The sequence below is a fragment of the Lutra lutra genome, chromosome 14 (genome assembly GCF_902655055.1).
Source record: "Lutra lutra chromosome 14, mLutLut1.2, whole genome shotgun sequence".
Classification (NCBI taxonomy): Eukaryota; Metazoa; Chordata; class Mammalia; order Carnivora; family Mustelidae; genus Lutra; species Lutra lutra.
Genome location: NC_062291.1, coordinates 62637636 through 62663692, shown reverse-complemented (window position 1 = coordinate 62663692; position 26057 = coordinate 62637636). Strand labels below are relative to the sequence as shown.

Genomic DNA, 26057 nt, shown 5'->3' with positions numbered 1-26057 from the left:
ATATTCTTGTTTGTTTGTTTCTTTGTTTTTCTACCCTTTAACAATATAAAGCATTCCTAGTTCCCAGGCACACAAAAATGGTAGCAGGTGGATTTGGACCCTTGAGCCATGGTTTGTCAACTTCTGCTCTGAAACAACACAGTTCCCATTCTGGAGTGTCCAGTAAAGACAGGTGGATTTTTCCTCTGTAGTAAGGGAAATCGACAATGGCCTCCAGGCCTCAGACAGGTTCCCCTTACCGTTGCGGTAACCTCTTCCATCCCAAGGCCAAAGCAAGACCAGATCCTGCTTTTCATCCAGGCTTTATTAACTCAGTCTGCAGACAGTTCACTGTGCTCTTTCAAGAAATTTATTTGATTCACAGTGATATCATTTGAATAGTCATAAATTCTACCAGACAGAACTCAATACAGACATTGATCCCAGGTAAGCCACAGTGGTCTCCCATGACCACCACACCCGAGCCTGAAAAATCACCTAGAGCAGCCCAGATGGGAAGGGCAAGTGGCTACACTTTGCTGTGTGTCCTTTAAGGCTCTTTGGTCCTGGCTGATTAGTTCTCAGAGGTATCCAGATAAAACGCCCCTTTCCTATTCAGTACACACCAGTCTTTGGTATTTAACCCAATGGGCTGAGGAAGGGAGGCAGCTGGGGAAATATACCCATTAAAATGTGTTATTAATACCTACATACATAGTTTTTACACACAGTTAGGATTTATCTTTTTTTTTTTAATTTTATTTTTTATAAACGTATATTTTTATCCCCAGGGGTACAGGTCTGCAAATCACCAGGTTTACACACTTCATAGCACTCACCATAGCACATACCCTCCCCAATATCCATAACCCCAACCCCCTCTCCCAACCCCCCTCCCAGGATTTATCTTTTAAACAGATGTAAAACCAGACATGATTTTAGCACAGGAGAACAAAATCAGTGTCACTTTGTTGCCTCATGCAGTGGCCTTTTTTTTTAGCACTAAGAACTCCTGGGTGCTTGGTCAACCCAAGTTTAGCAGCATTCCCAAAGACACTTTCTGACAAGAGGGCACTGGGGAGGAGAATGGGGGAAGAATGAAGAAGAGCCCCAAGGTGACAACAGACTTCTTCCCTCCCCCTTTCTCAGTTGGCTAGAACTGCAGGGGCAAAAGTTTCCATAGCGTGAGACAAGATGAGGAGGAAGGGAAGAAGAAACAGGGGTGGGAGCTTCCCTTTGTCCCAGGGGCTCTTCCCTAGTCCTGGCTGGAACTAGAATCCCAAAGGTTTCCTAATGGTTTCTCCCCACCCCCCCAAATTTTTCCAAATGGTTTGCTTGAGTATCTCCCCCAGGTTCCAGCAACTTCTTCCTCAGGGAATCTCAGCTCCTGGTCTTCAGAGGATGGTAGTTGGGGGTAGGGGATAGCAGAGAGAAGACTTGGTCTTTGCTCCCCTTGTTCACTTTTATCCCCTGGAGTCCAATAACCCAGGTGCCTGGGTGAAAACAGGAGGCTCCCCACCCCACCCCCAAATCCACCCTGACCTTTAGGCCTTGTTGGCAGAGCAATGAGGGCACAGGTGTACAAGGCAGCTAAGGAAGGACTGGTGACTGATCCTTGCTGGGATGGGGCATTTAGAGGCCCTTATTGAAGTAGACGTAGGGCACAAGTTCTCCATACTTGGCCTTGATGGTGTCTTGGAGTTCTGGTTCCAGATAAGAAACTGACAATTCACTGAGAAGAGAAAAGAAGGGGATTATGACAAGCAGCAAATTACTGTCAGATAAAATCCAACTGAAATGCCACCTCCAAGAAGCACTTTCTGATTTTTCCATCAGAAAGGGCTTCTGTACAACATAATGTGTTGTTTTTACTTCTACTCAGGCCTGACTTCATTCTCCCTGGTGCTAAGTTTCCATCTTCTCTGTAGGATTGTAAGCCACAGTGCTTGGAACACAGGAGATGTCTGCAGATGACACTGAAACATGAAGATGAAAGCAGGGGAACCTGGCCTCTTCTCAGTGTACATCCAAGCTACACCTAGTCTCCTGGAGCTTGTCCTCTCCCCTCCCCCAGTCTGATGCTTTGTCTCCCTTTTCCACCATTGCTTCGCACACCCCTTCCCTGCCCGGGCATACGAGGGAAGTGGAGCGGTCCAAGTCATCCATCCCCAGGCAAACACAAGCCAGAATGAGTACCTAATCAACTGGGACAGAGTCTCTTCTTGTTCCCCCACTTCTCTCCAGGGTGGCCCTCACTCCACTGGGAGGGAGCAACTCATTCCTCTGCCCCTTAGAGTTCTGTTCTGGTTTACCATCCTCCAGGGTTAAGAGGCTCAGAGTTTAAGCTGATAGTCACTTGGCCTTGGACAACTGCTGCCCTTCCTGCCCCTCTTTGTCTCCTGTAGCAGGCAGGTCAGGAAGAGCAGGGACAGGGCATTCGGTAAAGTGAGGAACTGAGGACTCTTACCATTTCTGTGGGAAGAGCCCACAAGCCACTGGCACCATGAAGATGAGGCTGGAAGGAAGGAGAAACAAATGTGAGGGGCATCTCCCCACAGGCCTGTTCACACCCCATCTCTCAGTCCCACAAAGAAGCAGGGAGCTAGATGCCTTCCCCGCTGCCCCCTGGCTCCCCTCCCTGCAACTCTCCTCCTAGTCTCCAGGGCAGGATACTCATTCCAGCATGGCATGAAATTGGTCCCCCTCCACCTCCCCTCCCTCACCCCCCATCCACTTGTCCTTCAAGCAGGTGAAGGTTACGAAGGCACTGGCAGTGCAAGCAGCGGCCCTGAAGGCCACAAGCACCGAGGAGGAAGGGTATGAAAGCCAAGGGCTGGTGCCCGCGGCCACAAGCCCTAGGTTGGTAGACAACAGAACACAGCAGTTTCTCCAACCTCACTGCAAACACGAGCAACTGGGGGGGCTTACTAAAAAGCGACACTGACGCAGGAGGCCTAAGGAAGGGCTGGAGAGGATTTCTAAGGTCCTCGGGTACTTCAGGGCTGGGGCACTGTCTTACAGCACGTGGGACTCCGACCAACCAGGGTTCGGATCCCAGCTTGGCTACTCACTCGCTCTGCAATCCCGGGCGAGTGAGCCCTGAGCCAGCAGAGGGAGGACACGGGGGTCTACTCTGCAGGGCTGTGGCCAAGCTCAGAGGAAATGACCTGGGGATGGTGCTCAGCCCAGGGGAACCACTCATGCAGTGGTTCCACTCACTTCAGCGGGCAGAAGGTAGCGTGGTGCGGGAGATTGCCGGGGACTTGACCCGAACTCTAGCAATTATGAGCTACAGAGCCTGGGGTTCTTCATTTGTAAAAGGAGATGATGACAGGACCTAGACCTCCGGGGCTGAGGGGCTTAAGTGAAATGATAGGCGTGGAGCATGAGCACAGTGGGGACACAAAGGACACACTCCACACGTGTTGGTGGGTACTGTTGTCATTAATTAGCCCCATGGCCTCATAAAGTGTGCCTGATGCTAAGATGTGGCCAGTCACTGGCTGGAGCATGCTGCCATGACTTATGGTGTTTTCCTTTTGTGCGAGGTTGGGACACTTGACAGCCCCAGCTGCCCCCTCTTTTTTTATGTCTGAGCGTATTTATTTATTAACTTAATTTATATTGAGACATCATGGCCGGACGGCATTGTGGGCAGGCAAGGTGCCTGGCCCGCTGATCTGATACATTGATATGCTGTGATGTGACTGTCGGGCCATTGGCTAACATGTCTTTCTTTATTGCTATTTTTTTTTAATTCTTTATTTTTAAGTAATCTCTACACCCAATGCAGGGCTCAAACTCGCAACCCTGAGATCAAGAGTCACTCCTGACTGAGGCAGCCGGGTGCCCCTAGAATTTTTATGGTGGGGCTGTATTGTGGTTTTCGCCTCTTCTCCGGTCTGAAGATCAGAGGCCACACCGGGACAAGAGGGTACCCAAGCACTCTGCTCTCCACGTGGCTCTGGGCACAGCGCCTAGCCAGCCTGATGACCTCAACAAAGATGGAGCAAGAACTCCCCGGATGGCCCATGGGTGTTCCAGGCTCAGGCACTATGGAAGTGACAGAAGAAAGTACACGTTCCCCAACACAGGCAACACAAGAAGACAGGTCTCAGGTGCCCCAGCTGTCACAGAACCCAACCCAGAAAACGTGCTACTGTGCCCCAGCTGTCACAGAACCCAACCCAGAAAACGTGCTACTGTGCCTCAGCTGTCACAGAACCCAACCCAGAAAACGTGCTACTGTGCCCCAGCTGTCACAGAACCCAAATCCAGAAAACATGCTACTCACAAGCAGCCACACAGCAAAACTTGCAATGGGGCGTGCAGGACCTTGACTTTCTGCACAAAATCGAAGGAAAGACGACATGAGACTTAGAGATCTTAACGCGAACCCCATGCCTGCCTACCTCTGATCGGCCAGCTAGAAACCCACGGGCACAAAACTCCTAGCCATGAAGGAGAGGAGAAGAGGGCTCTTCTTCCTCTCTGCAGACAAGGCCACACAAGCGGCCATGACCTCTAAAGCAGGCAGCTGGTGGGGACCGGCACTGGCCCTATTTGAGCAAGATGAAGGCCTGTAGCTAGAGGGAAGGACAAGGATCAGAAGCTCTGAAGTGTAGGTATGGCTGAGGGGCTCCAGGCAAGGCAGATGCAAAAGAGGACCCCACTCACCTTCATGAAATGCAGCTTTTCCAGCCTTTCCATGATGACAGGCAGCAAGACTGCAAGAGACCAGGGAGAAGCCAGGAGAAGGGCTGTCAGACTCTTCCCAAGACCCCTCTCCAAAATCAGACCAGTGACCCACCTCCCCTGAAGTTCCAGAACATACTTTTGGAATGGAAGACTGTGTAGACATGGCCACCCCCAGACTGATCCCCAAGTGCCGGCAGAAGGGTGCTTTCCAGACTTTTCCACCTGCACACCTATAATAGGACATGAGCCGCAGGCCCAAAGTGTCCTTCTTAAAATTCAAATCTTTTAAGGCTCATGCAAACAAATCTCGTATCCTACTCTGTACATGCCCCTGCTAGGAACAAAACTACGGCAGAGGATTTCTTTACCACTGTCTCCCTGATACCCTGCACTGTGTCCAGCACATTGAAGGGACTTAATGAAAAGAACTTTCTTCACTAGATCTCTGATTAACTGATGTTCCTAGAACTACAGTGTGGTTCTCTCTTTCGGCATTCAGCACTACGTAGATATAAGATGTGTAACGTGTGGATTTGGTACATTTATATATTGTAATAGCACTACCCCTGTAGCATTAGCTACAATCTCTATCACATCACGGAATTATCATTTTTGTATTGCAGTGGGAAAAGCCAGTTTGAGAAGCACGGCTGTAGAGGCTGGGGCCCCACCGCCCACAAAAGCTAAGTGTGGCTGAGGACTCCATCACGTGTTTCAGGGTCCCCCCAGGAGGGTAGGGCTTCTCTATCTTACTCATGCCAGGGGCTGCCATGGTGATCCGAGAAACAACCACTTGGGTGATGCCTATGGCCGCAGCTCTCTGAGGGCAGAAAAGAGTAAGTTGTCAGGAATGACCTTATCCAGTAGCCATGGGCTATACCAGAGGGTGAGGTCAAGGCTCAGGGTCAGGGTCAAGTCTGAGATGATAAAGGGGAAGGGATGGACCCACCAGGGGCTGGGTCCTCACCCAACCCTCTCTCACCTAGCTAGACCTTTACGGCTTCAGGACCAGAAATGATGGAGAAAAAACATGACAAGCCTGTTCTGAACAAGAAATATAAGGAAATCGAGGAGAATGAGAATGGAATCAGGGAGATCCTGTAACAGAACCCGGGCCTGCTCTGACTACTAAGAACAGGACAGGGTAGAAGACAGAATTCCCTCCTCCCACCCCAAAGGGATGCCTCTGCTCACCCGGGAATGACCGATCTCATTGTGATTCCTGTCCTTCACGCAGATCCCCTGGATGAGTTCCCTAAACACAGACAGGAGTTGCTGGACTTGGGAAAAGGGTGCTGGAGGCCTGCCAGCAGTGGGACACAGCAGGGGACCAAGGCCAGCGCACTCAAGCTCTGGGAAGCCAGCCCCTGCAGCTTGGTCCTTTGATCTTCCTTATGCATTCCACAGAGTAGTATCTCAGAAGTTAAGAGAGGTAGGCCTGGGCTCAGACGGCCTAGGTCAAATCCTGAAACAGCAGAGTAAGTTTCCGAACTTGAGCAAAAGTTTCCTGATCCTTCTGAGGACTCAGTTATCCTCATCCGCAAAATGGGGCTAATCGTGGCACCCACTGCAGAGGGCTGGTGAGGATTAAAGGGGATGATGCCTGCAGAGAGCTTAGTCCAGCACCTGACGGAGTGACTGCTCTACAAACACTAGCTGTACTGACTTATTCTCAGGCCAGCTCCTAACAGCACTCATCCCCAGACCAGGCAGGTGGCTGGGGCTCCTTCGTTTGTTGGGAAGGAGCCCCTGGATGGGAGGGAAAGAGGAGAGAAACATGTACATCTGACTATTCTGGGATTGTGCTCTTTCTGCAACAGCTGTTGTGACAGTGCCCATTTGCTGGCAGTTCCAAGAAAACATGGCTTGTATATATCGGTGATGGTGATGACGGCGATGACGATGACCAGAGCATTAACAGCGTACACTTAGGCGGCACATGATACCTCCCAGGTGCTATCAGGGAGAGCCTGAGTATACTACATCATTAGGTCAGACAATAGAGGAATAGCCATGCTTTCTCTCGCCAAAAAAACAAGCATTGCAAGACACACAGGTTTCTCCTTTTACCTTTCCTGCTGCGAAGCTTAGAGCCCAGTGCCTGGAAAACATCTATCTACTCTTCTGGCTTCTTTCAAAGCTTCTTGGCTCTGTTCTATCTTTGGACACCTCGCTCTGCTACATCGCATTCTGTAAGCCGGCCCCAGGGCTTTGGAAGTAGGGAGAGTTCACAACTAAAAGCCAGTTGCAGTTGAAAGGACATGATCTCGGATGAGCCCCCACAGGTCTACCCTACTCCCCGCCATCCCACACCATCCAAACAATGACTCCCACAGCACTCATCACAGATTAAACTTAAGTCAGCTGCCACTCCCACGGCCATCACCCTCGGAACAGCCTGTCCTTTGGGATCCTTCAGAGGTATAGGCCAGCAGCCCTCTCCACACCCACCTCGGTCCCCCAAAGCCACCCACTGCCTTGGTTTCCTGCCCTTGCCCCGCTACCCTGTGGTTTGTAGGGAAGAAATGGGATCCCCATACTCACTGCTGTCGCATCATTGGGATGTTGACACAGTTAGCAGCAGCCACAGCGGCAAAGGGCACCCAGCGGCCCACCAGGGGTGGAGCTCTCTGTTGGGGGAAGGGAACAACAGGACTCACACCGGAAGATGGAAGGGGAAGGGGCTTAAGGACTACAAAATAAATCAGAGCTTGGTACTGCCACACTGATCCAGACACTTGGTCTAGGAACCCACGTTCCCTCAAAGACCCGAGAAAAACTAACCTGGGGATACCTCTGCTACATTGCCCCCTACTTGGCTGGGCTCTGGCTGTAATGGACTCACCCCCAGACAAGGACAACAGCGCCAGGCCTAGGGGATGTTTTCCCTAGGACTTTGCTGCCCCCTAGCGGCCACCATGCCCCCAGCAGCCCCAGACAGTACCTTGGTCAACATGTTCATGCCCACAGCAGTGGCCACCGCAGTGGTTGTGGCTGTGATGTAGGAAAGGGCCATCTGCCTAGTGGAGGAGAGACAGGCTTGAGAGTGGGGAGCCCTGCCGGCTGAGGGCAAGATATTGAGTTGACTGAGAAATTCTGGAAATGAGGCTTCTTGCCTGAAACTTGACCTGTCTCATCCTGTGACCTTCCCCATCCTCAACACACACGCAGTGTTCCAGTCCCCTCGGCCTCCTTTCGGTACTTTTAACACCCCGAACTCTTCTCTGCTTCAGAACCTTCACCTGCTGCTGCTCCCTATCTGGGGAATTCTTCCATAGGCTAAATCCTTATCCTTCAGAAGTCAGCCGAAATATGGGCTCCACAGAAAAGACTCCCGCAACGAGCCCATCCACACAGATGCCCCTCTGCTGTTTGCTATCTTGTCACTTGTTTGTTTCCTTAAGTGCAGCAGCCACAACCTAAAATTGCTGTGCTTGTTTGCTTAAAAGACCCTAAATTCCACAAGAACAAGGACCCTGGAACCATGCCTGGCACTTAAAACCTACTCAAGAAATAGACGAGGGGGTGTCCAGGTGGCTCAGTGGGTGAAGCATCTGCCTTTGGCTCAGGTCATGATCTTAGGGTCCTGGGACAGTCCTAAATCGGGCTCTCTGCTCAGCAGGGGGCCTGCTTCTCCCTCTCCCTCTTCTCGCCACTCTGCTCATGTTCTTTCTCTCTCAAATAAATAAATAAATAAAATCTTTTTTTTTTTTAAATAAATAAAATCTTAAAAAAAAAAAAGAACTATTTGAGAATGAATGAAGGAATAAACTTTGAATTGGTCTAGGAAGATACTCTCCTAGTCAGCCTCAGAAAATACTTGCAAAACCTAAAAAGGGGAACTTGGTCACCAGCCCCATACAAGCCTCATCCAGAGAAGACAGCCCAAGAACCCTTTAGAAGGGCTGTTTTCCTGAAGACAAGAGGACAGCCATCTGCTCCAGACCCACATGGACAGCCTGGGGTTCAAGTCTCCTACCTGAGGGACGTGGGGGAAGCTGCATTCCTGTTGGTATAGTTGACTAAGGCATTGAAGGACTGGTTCACCCACTGCCAGAAGATCACCGCCGGCATCGTCCTACCGTAAGGGAGGCCCAGAGAGGCAAAGAAGAATCCAATGGAAGGGAGGGCTTGGGGCACACCAGTCAAACCAGACGACCTGCTGTGTCCCAAACTGTTCCCATGCTGTTTCATGCATCAGGGACTTTGCACAGATTGGTCCCTCTGCCTGGAATGTCTACACACACACCCCCCTTCCATCCATGGCTAAATCCTGCTCTGTTGAGAGGTCACTGTTTCTTCGGGAACCTTCCTGACCCTTCCCCTGCCCTTCCTGGAACAGTGAGTCATTCTATGCTCCCTGCTCTCACAACCCCATACTCTCCCTCTGACCTACCACTTAGCAAGCTGGACTATAACTGTTTACTTGTTGGTCTGCTGAACAAAACTGAAAGTTCCTTGAGGGGAGGGGCTGAGTCTTAATATTCCCCACACCTGGCCCAAGGCCTGGCTCACTAACAGACAAATGGATGCATGGGGGAGGGGAGCAGAGGGAGGTGAGGAAGGGGGAGGAGTAAAATTTCCAATAGCTGAAGAGAAAGTTTATTCTCTCCCCGCTGGGCTGAAAGGGTCTTCCTATTTTAGGGGTAGCGGCGGGGGGGGGGGGGGGGGGGGTCATCTTCCTGTATTTTTTACTAAGACATTACATTATAAAAATACATTAGAGGGGCGCCTGGGTGGCTCAGTCGTTAAGCGTCTGCCTTTGGTTCAGGTCATGATCCTGGAGTCCTTGAGATCGAGCCCCACATCAGGCTCCCTGCTCAGCAGGAAGCCTGCTTCTCCCTCTCCCTCTCCTATTCCCCCTGCCAGTGTTCCCTCTCTCACTGTGTCTTTCTCTGTCAAATAGATAAATCTTGAAAAAACAAACAAACAAACATTAGAGGCACCTGACCAGCTCAGACAGTTAAGTGTCTAACTCTTGATTTTGGCTCGGGTCATTATCTCAGGGTCATGAGATTGAGCCCCCAAATCGGGCTCTGCACTGGGTGTGCAGCCTGCTTGGGATTTTCTCTCTGCCTTTCCCTCTGCCCCTCCCCACTACCATGGCCCCCTGACCCACTCATGTACTTTCTCTCTCTCTGCAAAAAATAAATAAAATAAGTAGATTTAAAAATAAAAATACAGGGGCACCTGGGTGGCTCAGCTCATGATCTCAAGATCCTGGGATCGAGCCCCACATCAGGCTCTCTGCTCATCGGGGAGCCTGCTTCCTCCTCTCTGCCTGCCTCTCTGCCTACTTGTAATCTCTGTCTGTCAAACGAATAAACAAAATCTTTTAAAAAATAAAAATAAAAAAATAAAAAATAAAAATAAATAAAAATACATTAAAATTTCATTATTAAGTAAGTACTTTCTAAAGAGGGAATTAGGATGGCTTATTCATTGAGAGTTCTGGAGACAACTGCCTCGGCTAACATCCAGGCACCCATCTTTCCCGGCTGTGTGAACTTGGACAGGTTACATAACTTCTCTAGACCCTCAGTTCTTCACTTATAAAGTTGAGATGACAGTAGTACTTCTCTGTGGGGCTGATGAGAAGATTAAACGAGGTAATCCATGGAAAGGATTTAGCACAGTGCCTGGTATTAGGTAAGGGGTCAATAGAGATGGCTATCACTACCATCACCACAGGGCTCCCTGCCTGGCAGACCCAAGTGGCCACACTGCCCACTGCGTTATTCCCAGGCTCTCTCTACCTGTAGAACTGAAGCATGAAGCCCGTGATAATCATGCCTCCGGGGACCTGGAAGGACATCCGGCCAATGACGTTCATCTTCTCCCCGGTGTCAGGGTGGAAGGCTGAGTCATACAGCTTCTTGGCGTACAGCAGCTGCTCCACTTGAGTGCCTGGGGGCACGACCCCCATTCTGCCCCCCAAGGACAACAGAGTTACAGCCCAGACCCCTTGCCCCAAGTCACTCTGCCGCCTCCTGCCTGAGAGCTCTGTCCATTCCCCCATATTCGGTTTCCACCTCCTCCCCAGGGGATCCACCCGTGCGGCTCCAGGGCCTAGAGTCCCTTCCGCTCACTGCTCACCTGCTCTTCTCCACCATCACCTTGGCCCAGTCCAACTCCCGCTCTGGTACCAGGACAGTGCGTGGGTCTGTGATATTGAAGAAGTGTTTCACCCGTCCCAGGAAAGTGCATTGGTCCCAACGGGGTTCATCGATGTTAAAGCCAGACAGATCAGCCTCCATCTCACTCACACACAAAACTGTGGACTTAAGAACAGAGGGAAAATGAGGATTGCCCCCCAAACCAAAGTCAGCCCCCGAGTCCCTGAGCTCCTCTCTCGGTTACAGAAGGCCTGCTCTCACCAGCGACTAGCAGCATTTGACCAGGCTCGGGAAGGTCCCGGTGAATGAGCACCAGACTGAACAACCAGAGACCAACACGGGTTTCCTGAGGAGCTGGTGGCAGCCAGCCCTGTGCTTGATCATGCTAGGGAAGACCCTGGAAACAGGGACAACACGGTGCCTGTCCTTGGGGAGCTGAGTGTAACTGCAGAAGAGCCCGCCCAGGGAACAGAAGATAATATACGCAGCAACAGTAAGTACAGGAGATGAGAGGAAGCAGAGATGGTGGGGCGCCGTAAGGAAAGGGGGCTTCCCAGAAGAGACAGAATGTGAGCTGTAGAAAACAGCTTTATCTGAAGGACGCAGAAGGCATGGATCACATTCAAGGTAGAAACAATTACAGAGAAAGGTAGAAATGAACATGGCACGATCACTCTCATCATTTCAGTGCGCGTGTGCACGTGTGCGTGTGCACGGTGCGCACAACCCCGTGAGAGATCCCATGCCATGGCTGCGAGTGAGGCACCATGCCTGCCCTCGAGGACTTACAGGATGGAGGGTAAAAGACAAGGAGAGCACAAGGACAGCAGTGTGAACAATGATGTGAGCAGACACTGGGGGCAAGGGAAAACCAGAGAAGATGCATCTAAAGGGAGATGACCAGATCTCCCAGTTTTCCAGGGACTGCTGTCCTGGAGTAATTATTAATAGGGCCCCCTTCCACTATCAAAAGTCTCCCGGACTAGGGGCACCTGGGTGGCTCAGTTAGTTAAGCAACTGCCTTTGGTTCAGGTCATGATCCTGGAGTCCCAGGATCGAGTCCCACGTCGGGATCCCAGCTCCACGGGGAGTATGCTTCTCCCTCTGACCTTCACCCCTCTCATGCTCTCGCTCACTGTCTCTCTCTCAAATGGATAAATAAAATCTTTAAAAAAAATTTTTTTTAAGTGTCCCAGACTTGGATGATAAATTATATAGTCCCCTTATCTGAAAGGGATAAGGGGTCCTGAACATGCTTTGTGAACAGAAGAAATAAACAATGTTTTGAAGGACGGGTAGAATCAGATAGATAGAGGAGAGGTGTCCCAGGCAAAAAAAAAAAGAAGCCAGCGGTGACCGCACACAGGACGCGTGGGGACCAGATAATGTGATCACAGCTAATGCTTACTGAGCTGCGACTCTATGCTAGACATTTTGCTTGGGGCTCAACGTGCATTTTTCTGACTTCATCTTCACAGCAATGCTATAAAATAAATACCCTTTAATCTAACCCCATTTTATGGATGAGAAAACCAAGGCACAGGTAAGTAACTTTACCAAGTCATATAAGTATTAGCCAGTGACAAAGCCAGGATTTTAATTCCACTTGATTTACTTTAGAATTCTTGTCTCTAACTGGGTTCTGGAATCCATGTCTTGAAAAATTAAGGCAGGCCTGACACGTAAGGAGCTTGGAAACTGTCGCTCCTGTCCTTGCGACAAGAAAAAAAAGCTGAAAGAAAACAAAACATCAACAACTCTTCTTAGATGCCTCAGTGAACTGAGGTCCCAGGGCAAACCACTGCCCCCAGGCCTGGAGAAATAGGAAAGCACAGAGAACCACAGCTTACTGGGAACAGAAGCCTCTGCTGGGCAAGTGCCACTGGAAAACTTAAACTATAATTGACCAACTGCTGGAAGCTCAGTGCGAACAAGCTTGCAAATTCAAAATTTCAAGGGGATTTAACCTTGAGTGTGGGGGCCCACTTTTGAATTCACCTTCAAGCGTCTACCAGGCTCTCAAGGTGAAGACCAGAGAAAAACCCCCTCGTACTTCTGACACAGAGATGGGAAAAGTAGTCATTCTGAAGTATACCCAGAGGTGTTCTTCCTAATCAAGCATGTCCTCAAAAGAGCCTGTTTTACCAGAGCCTAACCATTTTGGGTTTTCCTAGAACCTAACCAACTTGGCAAAAGGTAAATACCCAACTCCAGCCCTTTTTAAACTTCCTATCTCATTTAAAGGGGGCGAGAAGAGCCTAAGGAGCACTCTTGAAGGTCCAGGGGCACAGGCTCACTCCAAAGCCAAGAACTAAACATGGGACTATAGAACACTCTCTCTTCCCTTGCACTTGACCACTGCAGGTGGTACAATGCTCCTATGTGGTAACGGGGAGAACCGAACAACCACAGAAAGAAATGGAAGTTTCAGACTTTATTTAAGAAGTCTCTAGAAAACCAAAGACAACAGGAGAGACAAAAACAAGGACACCAAAGGAAATGTAATCTCTGATACCTACAACTTCAGGAAACAGTAAATACAACCCAACATCTCACCAGACAAAGGTAAAATGGCACACACATCTGGCTCCCGACAAAAGATCACAAGGCATACTAAATGGCAAAAACACAGTCTGAAGAGAGAGCAAGTGTCAGAACCAGACAGCAGAGATGTTGGAATTATCAGAACAGGAATTCAAGTAACTATGATCGATTTGCTAAGGACTCCAGTGGGAAAGTGGACAACATGGAAGAAGAAATGAATAATGTAAGCAGAGAGATGGAATCTCTAAGAAAGAATCAAAAGGAAATGCTGGAAATTAAAAAAAAAAAAAAAAGGTTCTGGGGGCGCCTGTGTGGCTCTGTCAGTTAAGTATCTGACTTTGGCTCGGGTAACGATCTCAGGTCCTTGGGATCAAGCTCCATGTTGGGCTCTGCGCTTGGCGGGGAGTCTGCTTGGGCCTCTCCCTCTGCCCCTCCTCTTGCTCGTGCTCATTCTCTCTCTCTCTCTCTCTCAAATAAAAAAAGTCTTTAAAACAATTTCTGTAACAGAAATGAAGAATGCCTTTGATGGGCTCATCAGTAGACTGGACATGGCCAAGGAAAAAATTCTATGACCGGGGTGCCTGGGTGGCTCAGTGGGTTAAGCCTCTGCCTTTGGCTCAGGTCATGATCTCAGGGTCCTGGGATAGAGCCCCACATCAGGCTCTCTGTTCAGCAGGGAGCCTGCTTCCCTCTCTCTCTGTGCCTGCCTCTCTGCCTACTTGTGAATAAATAAATAAAATATTTAAAAAGAAAAAAAAAAGTCTATGAACTTGAATGTGTGTCAGCAAAAAATTCCAGGAGTGAAAAGTAAAGAAAAAACGAAAAAAAAAAAAAAGAAAAACAGAATAGAAAATCCAAGAGCCTTGGGGCAATGCCATAAGGTGTAACATGCATGTAATGGGAATGCCAGAAGAAGAAGAGGGAAGGGAAGAGAAGAAATACTTAAAGCAATCATGACTGAGAATTTTATAAACTAATGACAGACGCCAAACCACAAGCCCAGAAGGCTCAGAGAACACCAAGGACAACTACTAAAAAATCTACACCTGGATGCGAATGCAAACTGGTATAGTTACTGTGGAAAACAGTATGGAGGTTTCTCAAAAAATTAAAAATAGAATTACCATATGATCCAGTAGTTCTACTACTGGGTATTTACCCAAATAATATGAAAACAGTAATTCAAGAAGATATATGCACCCCTATGTTTACTGCAGCGTTATTTATAGTAGCCAAAATATGGAAGGAGCACAAGTGTCCATGGATAGGGGAATGGATATGAAGGATGTGGCATATACGTACAATGAGATCTTGCCATTTGCCACAACACAGATCTAGAGAGTATAATGCTAAGTGAACCAAGACAGAGAAAGAGAAAGACAAATACCAGATGCGTCCACTCATATGTGGTATTTAATAAACAAAACAAACGAACAAAGAAAAAAAGATAACAAACAAAAAACCAGACTCAGGGCACCTGGTGGCTCAGTCGGTTAAGCATCTGCCTTGGGCTCAGGTCATGATCCCACCAGAGTCATGGGAGTCCGGCTCCCTGCTAGGCAGGGGAGCCTTCTTCTCCCTCTCCCTCTGCCCCTCCCCTTGCTTGCTCTCTCTCTCTCAAATAAATAAATAAAACCTTTAAAAAAAGAAAAAGAAAATCAAGGAAGAAATCTGAGGGAGGGAAAAGAAAACACCTTACCTATAGAGGAACAAAGATAGGAACTTCATTGGCTTTCACCTCAGACACCATGCAAGCAAGAAAAGCATAGTGTGAAATATTTCAAGCATTGAAAGATAAAAGCAACACATACCTAGACTTCTACACCAGCTAAAGTATCCCTTACAGTGAAGGAGAAGTACAGGCTTTCTCAGACAAAACTGAGGGAATTTATCAACAACGGCACTGACTTGCAAGATGTTAGAGTTCTTCAGAGAGAGATAAAAGGTCATAAAGTCAGACCTACATAAAGAGTGTCAGAAGGAATAAATGAAGGTAAAATAAAATATGTTTCTTACTCCAATTGTTACCAGTTGAACAGAGTTTTTGTTCAAAGTCACAGCAGCAACAATGTATTTGATGATTATAGCCTATAGGCAGTGATATGAGAGACAGTAGTGCTCTACCAGCTGCGAGGGAGGATCTGGGAATACTGGTGTAGGTTACCTGCACTACTGGACAGGTGCTTTGGTGTTCCAAAGTGGACTTGGATTAGTAAATGGGTACCACAAACTCTAGGAAACCACTAAAAAATTTCCAGAGGAAGTAAAACTGATATGCTAAGAGAGGAGAGAAAATGCAGTTATAAAAAAGCTAAAGCTTTTTGGGGCTTTGGGGCACCTGGATGGCTCAGTTGGGGGAGCACGTGATATTGGGGTCATGAGTTCAAGACCCACGTTGTGCGTCTTTAAGTAGAGATTACTTAAAAATAAAATCTTTAAGCAGGCACCTGGGTGGCTTAGTAGGTTAAGTGGCCGACTCTTGGTTTCAGCTCAGGTCATGATCTCGGGGTTGTGAGATCAATCCCCACGTGGAACTCCGTACTCAGCAGGGAGTCTGCTTGAGATGCTCTCTCTCCCTCTCCCTCTGCTCCCTTTCCTGCCCCTGCGCATGCACACACCCTCTCTCTCAAATAAATAAATAAATCTTTAAAAAAAGAATAAAAAATAAAATTTTTTTTAAAAAAAAGCTAGGAGCACTTGGGTGGCTCAGTGGGTTAAGCCTCTGCCTTCGGCTCAGGTCTTGATCTCAGGGTCCTGGCATTGAGTCCTGCATCAGGCTCTCTTCTCAGCGGGGAGCCTGCTTCCCCCCCCCCGCCTCTGCCTGCCTCTCTGCCTACTCATGATCTCTGTCAAATAAGTAAATAAAATCTTAAAAAAAAAAAAAAGCTAAGGCTTTTGAATTTTTGCTTGAGAATTTCAGGAAGCCATTAAAAGATTTTAAGCAGAGTGACAAGATCAGATGTGTTGTTTAGAAAGAAAACTCTAGACGCTTGGATGGCTCAGTCGGTCAAGCATCTGCCTTTGGCTCGGGGCACAATCCCAGGGTCCTAGGATCGAGTCCTGCGCCTGGCTCCTTGTTTGGCCAGGAGCTTGCTTCTCCTCCTGCCTGCCGCTCTCCCTGCTCGTGCTCTCTCTCTGTCAAATAAGTAAATAAAATCGTAAAAAAAAAAAAAATAGAAAGAAAACTCTAGGCAATGACATGAAAATAAACTTGGTGTGGTAGGATCTCAGAGGATGCAGAGAGATCAGCTGAACGGGAACTTCAGTAATCCAGGCAAGAGGTGGAGCTCATGTGAACCCCAATGCACCAGGAACAGAGAGGAGGGACCAAAAAGACAGAAACTTTTAAAGCAGCAGAATCTTGGCATTTACTAAGTGATCAGTTATAGGAAGATTACTCTGTAAGTCAGCGTTCAAGCACAGACGCAGAATCAACAGGATATATACATCCTTTATATATATTCACGTAATATTTAGAAATTTATAAAAATGGATTTAGTACAAGGAATTAGCAAACTGACTTATGTAATTGTGGGAGCTGGCTAAGCAAGCCTGAAGCCACTGGGACAGGGAGTTAGCAAGGGACAATCCTGGGGAGGGAAGGAGAGCCATGCCTGCCCAGCCATGGCCTGAGTCTGTGACCGCAGGGGATGCCTAGCCCTCTTTTAAGGGGATTCCATCTGATTAAGTAAGGCCACCCAGGATAATCTCCCCTTAGATTAACTCAAAGCTAACCAATTAGGACTTTAATTACATTTGCAAAATCCCTTCATCACCGCGCCTAAATTTGTGTTTGATCGAATGGCTGGCCCTCCTTGCCCACTCTAACTGGAAGCACACCAGAAGGGGATTAGGAGGATGGGGGAGTTGTTTGGCCTACCTAAGTTGACACATCACAAGAATCTAGAGCGATACCCAGGGTTTCGGATTGAGGCCATTATGTGCAGAGACAAGTAATAGAGAAATATAGGCTTTAAGGAGGAAAACAGGGAGCCGGATTTTCCATGTGTTGAGTTTCAAGTACCATGGAACTTTCTTAAATGCAATAAGCTGCCACCTGTCTCAGGTCCTTTACAAACGCCCTTCCCTGCCCGGAATACTGTTCCTTCCCCCTCTTCACTAACACCTACACATCCCCGCCCCGCCCCAGCCATGTTTTAAGGAATAATTTTCTAATTTAACTCTCAATCTCCTACTACTAGGCCATTTTTTTCCCCTTGAAAAATATTACCCTGAGGATTTTTCATATATATTACATCACAAGCTCATAGACACAGCTGGAGTAAGATTTAAAGCCATCTCGAGTTATACCATTACCAAAATCCTAAAGCACTCACAAAATTGAGCAAACAAAACCAGTATTTGAGTATGTGAGAAAGGAAACATATTGCTGATGGAAGCCACAGGAATAGTAAAAAAAAAAAAAAAAAGTTTTATATTAAGTAGTGGTAAAATGAAAGGAGAATTCTACCCAAGACTTCTGCCTCAAAAGAGCCCCATAGGCCACTGTACCTGGAAGGGAAGCCACAGCAAAGCCGCCTCAGAATAAGTAGCAGCCTGAAAAGCATCTGCTTTAGCACATAACATCAGGGTTCCACCCTATCCCTCAAAAAGTAGCCTTATGCTCTCCAGAACAATCTAGAGTTACTTGCAAGGAAGCACCCACTCATCTTTCAGATCGTGGCTACCCCTTTCCTCAGGGAATCCTTTGAAGGACCCTTGGCCCCTCTCTCTCCCCCATCCACTAGATCAGGTGCTCGGCTTAAGCCCTCTCAGGGTCACAGCCCTCAGAGCTGTGCCAGTTTGTCCTAACACTCTGTGGTTTTATTTTAATGAACACTGACCATCCCCTCTAGGTCATAAGCTCCTCGGACCCAGGAAATGTGTCCATTTTGCTCCCCACTGCTACTCCAGTGCCTAGCCCAAGAATTCAAGTATATGCTGAGTGAGAGGTCCAGTTTGTCAGCACATGGATACTTAGGCTTAAAAGAAAGTACAGGGGCACCTGGGTGGCTCAGTCGTTGAGCATCTGTCTTAGGCTCGGGTCATGATCCGGAGGTCCTGGGATCGAGCCCCACATTGGGCTCCCTGGAGAACCTGCTTCTCCCTCTCCCACTCCCCCTGCTTGTGTCTCCTTTCTCGCTGTCTCTCTCTCTCTCTGTCAAATATATGAATAAAATCTTCTAAACAAATAAATAAATAAAAGTACAGAGGGGCACCTGGGTGGCTCAGTGTTTAGGCGTCTGTCTTCAGCTTAGGTCATGATCTCGGGGTCCTGGGATTGAGCCCCACATCAGGCTCCCTGCTCAGCGAGGAGTCTGCTTCTCTCTCTGCCTTTCCCCGGGCCTTCACACTCTCTCTCAAATAAATAAATAAAAATCTTAAAAAAAAAAAGAAAGAAAGAAAGAAAGAAAGTACAGAGATCTGAGTTAGAATTAAAACAAGTCAGCGGCATCAAGGCCATTTCAGAGAAAGTTTTCCAGTGAGAACACACAGAATGGGAAAAATAAAGTGCTGAGGGCATAGTGAAAACCACGACATTTAAGAGGCCAGCCCCCCAAAAAAGGAAGCCCAAATAGGTGAGAAAGAACCACCAGAGATGGAGGAGGCTTCAGGAGCCAACAAATGCAGTAAAGAGAGAGGTAGTTAAATTTTTAGATTTTTTTTGTTGTTAAGGTGGGAGAGACTTCAGCAAGTGACATGCCGAGGTTGGGTCATTTCCCAGGAGGAAGGAGCCAGGAGAGAAGAGGAGGCCCCCATGGAGTCTTCATGGCACCCTCCCCTGGCCCTGAGGCCACCACTGAGTGGCGACCTCTGAAGAAGTCAGAAGCCAGACAGCGAGTGTCCACTGCTAGACTTAGGCCTCTCTCACTCCACTACAAAGCCCAAGGGAAAGCTCTGGGCTTTGTCCTCTGGGGAAAGGCTGACTAGGCCTCTTACAGGCTGGTTCAAAGACCAAAGCTATTTCGTGCAGTCACAACTGAACCCAGGAATGGGAGAGAGACAAGAATTTACCGTCCCTGACTCTACATGGGGCTAAAATAAAAGGAGTTGTCGGCCTGGCCGGCAGATCACACAGTACCTTGGATTACAGAGCCCCAAGCTGGGGCTCCAGCCCCTCTGCTGGAGAAAGCCAGCAAAGAGCAAAAGATTTTATTTATTTGAGTAAGAGAGAGAGAGAGAGAACGTGCCTGCGCACAGGCCAGGGGTGGAGGTGCACAGGGAGAATCAGACTCCCCATGGAGCAGGGAGCCCCAAAGCAGGGCTCAATCCTAAAACCCTGGGATGATGACCTGAGCTGAAAGCAGACATTTCACGGACTGAGCCACCCAGGTGTTCCGAACATGCTATGCTTCCTTCTTAACACACACAGTCTGTCCTTGGACATCTCTCTCCACCCTCAACCCAACACTGGAGTGTCCTCTGCCTTTGATAAAGGAAGTATTTCTACCATGAAGGGGTAATCATTTGCTAAACTATTCAAGAAACTTTCCCCTCATTACCGAGGTCAGCATAGGAGTTGCCCAGTTCCTGTCTTACAAAAAACATAAGGCCAGGGGCACCTGGGTGTCTCAGTTGGTTAAGCATTTGCCTTCAGCTTGGGTCAGGATCCCAGGGTCCTGGAATGGAGCCCTACGTCAGGTCAGGCTCCTTGTCGGCAGAGAGTCTGCTTCTCCCTCTCCCTCTGCCCTGCTCATTCTTTCTCTTTCTCTCTCTCTCTCTTGCATACCCACGTGCACACTCTCAAATAAATAAATAAAATCTTAAAAAAAAAAAAAAGCCCCCCCCCCAAATCTAAATTCTATGTCTAAAACATTTCTCCCAGGCGCCTGGGTGGCTCAGTGGGTTAAGCCTCTGCCTTCGGCTCAGGTCACGATCTCAGGGTCCTGGGATTAAGCCCCACATCAGGCTCTCTGCTGAGCAAGGAGCCTGCGTCCCCCCCACCCTAACATGCCTCTCTGCCTACTTGTGATCTCTGTCAAATAAATAAATAAAATCTTAAAAAAAAAAAAAAAATTCTCCCCACATCTGCTGCCCCCCAGTGGGCACAGTTCCATGACTCCTGGGCAAACTCAAACCCTTGCATCATATACCCTCATAGCATCTTATCCTCATTTGTAACACACTTGGCTTTGTAATCATCACTCTCTCGTTACGTACAGTTATTTGTATAAAGCTGGCCTCCCCTGGCAGATCGAAAGATTCATGCTGCAACTCTCCCAGGCCCTCTAAAAATACTTACTGCCTGCCTGAAATGCATTTCATCTTATTCTTGGGCTCCCTGGGCATCAAGGAAGTCACTCTTTCAAGTCACTCAGAATCTGTCTTGGTTACAGAAGAGCAGGCTTTGGGTCACGAAGCTGCAAATGGTCTACCCCTCCTATATGAGTCCTCTCTGGTCTCCAGGTTTTCTCTAGGACAGTTATTCTCCCTCTTCCCACATGAGCCACATCTAGTATTCCCTAAAGAGGTCACTACCATGTCCAGGGTGGCCTCAGTTCTGAAGGAATATGGTTCCACTACTGGGAACAAGGGGGGAGCTGGAAATCAAATAAGTGACTGACCAAAAATTCACTTTGCTTATAGGATAGGAGAATATCACAGCTCAAAGATGTGAGGATCCAAGATATCAATTTACCGAAGAAGAAACTGATGTTTAGAAAGATTCACATCAATTGAGTCAGCTTCCTGAACATTACACACAACTCTGAGCTTACCACAGCTCCAGTCCTGTCTATCCATCCAACAATCTGACAATAGCTAGGTAGGGCCTACTCTCCCAAGGCCACAAGGCTTGGGGTCACTTAGATGGGTCCTCCATCCACTACAGGCCAAAAGAAAGAGAGAGACAGAGAGAGGAAGAAAGGAAGGAAAGGAGGGAGGGAGGGAGAAAAGAAAAAAAAAAAAAAAGAAACAACCTATTACCTCTCTTGAAGTCATCCTTCTCAGACAGAGTTGAGTTTTGGGGCACCTGATTGGCTCAGTTGGTAGAGAATGCAACTCTTGATGTTGGGGTTTGAGTTCAAGTCCTATGCTGGGGATATAGTTTATTTAAAAAAAGAAAGAGAGTTGATTTTCTCTGACAAACAGTATCAGAGCTCAGAGAACAGGCTTCCAAACTCCTTCTGGGTATCCTCTTGCAAGAGGGGTAAGTACTTAGTATTTCCCTGTTTGGATCCCCAGGTAGGAAGAAAAACAAAACATCATCACTGGTACTTGCGATCAGAGGAAGATCAAGGCAGCCAGACTCAAGAAGACCAAACACAAAGACCACTTGAGATAGGCAAGGGTTGGTGCCAAAGCCACCTAGAAAAAGTTGTTCAATGAAACTAATAATTACACAGGCAGGCCCAGGTACACTCCTTTGACTCCAAGGCAACCATGATGTTAGACATCAGACAACTCAGAAAGAGAAGTCTGCCCTGCCTTTTTCACAAAAGAACAAACAGGCTAGAGACGAGTAGATTGTAGGAGTGCATGCTCTGAATTAGCCACTCATCTTGCATCTACTTAATCAAGGTTCTGTACTGAGTTTTCTCTCCAAGGTTCTGAAGAAGGTATGCTGCGAGCAGATGTTTAAAAACACACTTTAGCTGAATGCATAAATAGTTAAGGACCATTCAGGGAAAATCCGCCTTCGTTCCAGTGATGTTAAGTGGACTGAAAAGCCTGCTGGTAGGAAGAGGGGCAAAGCCCCAAAACCTAGACGAAGCAGTAATAGCTAAATCCTATGTAGCACTTTCCATGTGCCAGGCAATATTTTATGTACTTGACATACAATAATTCACCTATCCGCACAAGAACCCTGTGAAGGAGGTAAGAGGCGCACACATGACTGCAAACAGGTTTATCACCAGTGCCAACACTCTACCAACTCTTAAAAAGTTGAGCTTACAACACAAATATAAGCCGTTCTGTTCCTCCTACCCAAACAACACATGAGTGTTAAAATCACTTCCTCCAGGGGCAGAACCAGGTTCAAGTCCCGACTCTATATTGCTTAGAACAACCAATTTCTAGGGCTGTGAGAATGAAATGAAATCTTGTGTGAAAAGCATTCCACTAAAAAGTATGTAATTTCCATGAGGGCAGATTTGTCCCTTGCTGTGTCTCCGTAGTCTAGAACAGGACCTGGCACACTGTGGGATTAACTCTTCTACCCGCTCTCAGCGTGGGGGAGGGCTGGGAGGTAGCGCCTCTCAACCCACCCAGAGTCCCTTTCCCTCTCGCTTGCATGTAAAAGCGGGCCGGTTTTGCCTCCTCCGGGGCTGCAGACAGCGCACCATCTGGTCCAACGCTGCTTAGCAAAACCTGGACATTCCAAAACGCCTTTCACCCCTGCTGTCTGCTCACCTCAGTGTTCAGGGCCAGTCCCCAGGCTGCTTCTTGCCCTCCACAGGCAGCCTCCCACCTGCGGGAGTCCTCCATCCTAACACAGATGTGGAGATAGATGCACAGCCCATAACGCCCCCAACACCTCAGCTGGGCCTTATGGCGCCGGGACCATATGGGAGCGGTCACTGAGCAGCCCCAGGCCACCATTCGCGCCACGTGGATACAGCAGGTGGAAGCCCAGCCCCCGCAGCAGCCCTGCCTGGGCAGTCAGGACAGAAATCCAAGCTCCTCCCTGGGCTGTGCGGTCTACAGGAAGGTGTGGCAGGCGGCCTCCTCCCAAGACCCCTTACCTGGTCCCGGGAAGAATGCACTGAGACAACTGCCAAAAGAAGTACACTGCGTTGGAAGCCAGGCCAGTACTAACCCGCGGCCTCCGCCCGGGAACCGCCCCTCACCCCGCCCTGCTCCTTCCCAACCAATCACAGGCTGGGCGGCGCCCACCAGCCACGTGGGCGAGCTTTAACCATTCGCGGGGTCTCCACCAGCCAGCAGCCGGCTCCAGTCGTTCCAGCAGCCCCGCCTGCGCGTGGGCGGGCACTTTGGCGCGCTTGCGCACTTTGGGAAAAGCGGAGCTGGACCCCGCCCCGTACGGCCGCTTTACTCCTCCGCTGAGCGTGCGAGGGACGTCGGGGGCGGTGCCGCAGCAGTTGCCTCTGGTAACCGGGAGGCAGGAGGAGGAGGAGGGACTCGGCGGGAGGATGGTGAGTGTGGGGGCCCGGGCCCCTCTGGAGATGGCGGGTCACCCCCCTCCCGTCCTCAGGCCCAGGGCGGGGCACTGCGCTTGAAGCCAAAGAGGGAATGGGACGGCGCTCAGCCTGCTGTCTGGGTTCTGGATTGGTTTCGGGGGGCAGCGGGGAGCCCGGAAGGTGGGCCCTTGGAAGGAGACCTGGGCCTGGGGAGAAAGGCGGGGCTTGCAGCGGGTCCGAAGCTAGGGAAAAGGACTGGAAGGTTGCGTGGCTATCCGCGTACAGAGCTGGGGCTCCATCATTACTAGGGACTGAGGCGAGGGCGGATCCAAGTAGCTGCGGAAAGCAGCCTCCGCATGCAGGCTTAGATCGTCCTAGGGAATCGGCCTTCCCGTACCGCTGGAAAGTGGGTCCACCGGGGTCACGCCAGAAGCGGGGAGAAGGGTTAGGGCTACTGTCTTTGGATAATTTGACCAAAGGTGCATGCATGGGAGAGGTGCATGCAGGGGAGATGATAGCCTAGCTCTCCTCTTCCTCGAGATGCGCCTGCCTTTGGGGGGAGGGGTGTAAATCCCAGGACACAAAGAGGTACCGCTTGCACTGGGTGCCTGGTGGATTTTACGCCGTCTTGGTGTCTGCGTGGCAGGCTCACTTCTGCAGCAACGAGTTATTTGCTGAGAGTTCTGTAAAGTCTGGTTGATGATGCTGACCTGTTTTCCTTTCAATACTTAATCCATATTGAAGGAGGTCCTTCAATATGCACGGTCCTTAATATTTGATTTCAAACCTGTTGCAACCTTTTACATATGACCACACCAGAAACAAAGCTCTTAATCTCACCTTGGGATCTCCAAACTAAAAAGAATGGGACATTAAAGCTGGAGTGGCTATCAATTGGGTTTTCTCTGTCAGACTTAAAGCTTCCCCAAATTGTGAATTATGATGTGTGAAACATTTGACCGTTGACACGCTGTTTCTTGTTGATTTCTGTGCAGTTAGTTGGAGGGTAATTGACATGGAATTAAGTAGTTTTAGAGCAAGTCAAAGCAAAATTGACTTTGAAGCGTTTAGAATAGGTTAGTTGGCTTACCAGCTGCACAGAGCCAGGCACTCAAATTTACAGTTACTTCCCCACCCCGCGGTCCCTTTTGACTTTTAGAAATGTCCAACCTCCACTAACTTATGAAGAAAAGACTAGATGTCTGCAAGGGGGAAAAAAATGCATGCACCTTTGGTCAAATTATCCAGTGACTAAGTTTTGATAGGAAAAAGAATTGATTTTACATTGTCAGATTGTTAAAGAAGTAGAATTATTTGATCTGAAGTTGCCAATCACATTTCACACTTGCTACATTGCAGTTTTATTAACCTCAGGCTAGACAGATTTTTACATGTTTTCTTTTTATTAATCATTTATACATGAGCTGTCCATTTAAAGGCTAGATTTTTCTTAACAAATGAGTACAAACATAAATATTTACACAGAAAATAACTAGAATTGGAATGAAAAAGGCATGCCAAACCAACAGAGAATGAGATGTCATCATAAATGAGAAATGCATGAGAGTTAGCTAACTTTTCCCAGTTTGTTATCAATTAAGTGGACTGTGTAATTTCATGATTGCTTAATTTATAATTACAGGCCACAATAAATTAACCACTGCTAATGTGTCCAGTGCAAATTGACACTGTAGATAGCAAGTTGACAGTGCTGCAGCACTATTGTATACAACTGTTGTGTTCATTGATCAAGACAGATTTTGTTTTTGTTTTTTGCTTCTTTTTTCCTAAAATGAACAATATGAAATTAGGGCAAATCATTCTGAATTCTTTATCTGGTTTCCCAAATACATCTTTTTTTTTTTTTAATCTCCAAAAGTGTGAGCTATTCTTAGAACGGAAAGTGGAACATAGAATTTAAACCATCAGTGGTGTGATTAAGTGTGTCACATCTGGTATCCCACCCATCCCTGTGATAACTGTACAACTGGAGACTGAGTCCCAGGTTTTTGCTTCTGCTTTTTAAACAACTTCAGCTATGACAAATACATTTTATTTCTTTTTTTAATTAATTTATTTATTTATTTGACAGACAGAGATCACAAGTAGGCAGAGAGGCAGGCAGAGAGAGAGAGGAGGAAGCAGGCTCCCTGCTGAGCAGAGAGCCCGATGCGGAGCTCGATGCGGAGCTCGATCCCAGGACCCTGAGATCATGACCTGAGCCGAAGGCAGCGGCTTAACCCACTGAGCCACCCAGGCGCCCCTACATTTTATTTCTTATTTAAAAGCCCAGATGTTTTCTCTGAACTTTTGGCCAGCTATTTTAGCCCTGCCTTTTGATATCAAGTTTTCAGTGAAATACTAAGATAACGGTAATGTTAGTGCATTAAGTCATTACTATTTAACAGATGACTCCTTCATTCAGAAATTATTTATGGAGTACTTTCTACATATATGAACCTAGCGGTAGTTAGCAAGCATGTTCAGCATTTGAAGATTGTTCCTAAAATTGTGTTTTGGGGTCAGAAAATGGTCAGTGAAAAATTAAAAAAAAAAAAAACACAACTATGGCTTTGAGTGTGTACTATGCACTATGCTTTACATTCCTCGTCTCACTTAATCTTCATAGCATTTTTTC

The 26057-nt window shown here is 48.0% G+C and overlaps 2 protein-coding genes across 2 annotated transcripts in view; one reads left to right on the top strand and one right to left on the bottom strand.

The window, feature by feature from the left end:
• Positions 1 to 889: 889 nt before the first annotated feature.
• SFXN2 (sideroflexin 2) lies at positions 890 to 23140 on the bottom strand. Its single transcript, XM_047702013.1, has 12 exons — positions 23024 to 23140; positions 10774 to 10958; positions 10434 to 10604; positions 8657 to 8755; positions 7622 to 7697; positions 7222 to 7307; positions 5872 to 5932; positions 5431 to 5497; positions 4657 to 4706; positions 4274 to 4323; positions 2447 to 2494; positions 890 to 1711 (listed from the first exon to the last, which is right to left on the bottom strand). Exons 2-12 carry the CDS (start codon positions 10932 to 10934, stop codon positions 1612 to 1614), a joined length of 969 nt encoding a protein of 322 aa, XP_047557969.1. The 5' UTR covers positions 10935 to 10958; positions 23024 to 23140; the 3' UTR covers positions 890 to 1611.
• Positions 23141 to 23231: 91 nt separating this feature from the next.
• ARL3 (ADP ribosylation factor like GTPase 3) overlaps positions 23232 to 26057 on the top strand; it is a 35274-nt gene continuing 32448 nt past the window's right edge. Inside the window, exon 1 of the mRNA XM_047702014.1 lies at positions 23232 to 23434. Within this exon, the coding sequence (XP_047557970.1) occupies positions 23432 to 23434 (3 nt within the window). The 5' untranslated portion in view covers positions 23232 to 23431. The remainder of the gene's footprint in view (positions 23435 to 26057) is intronic.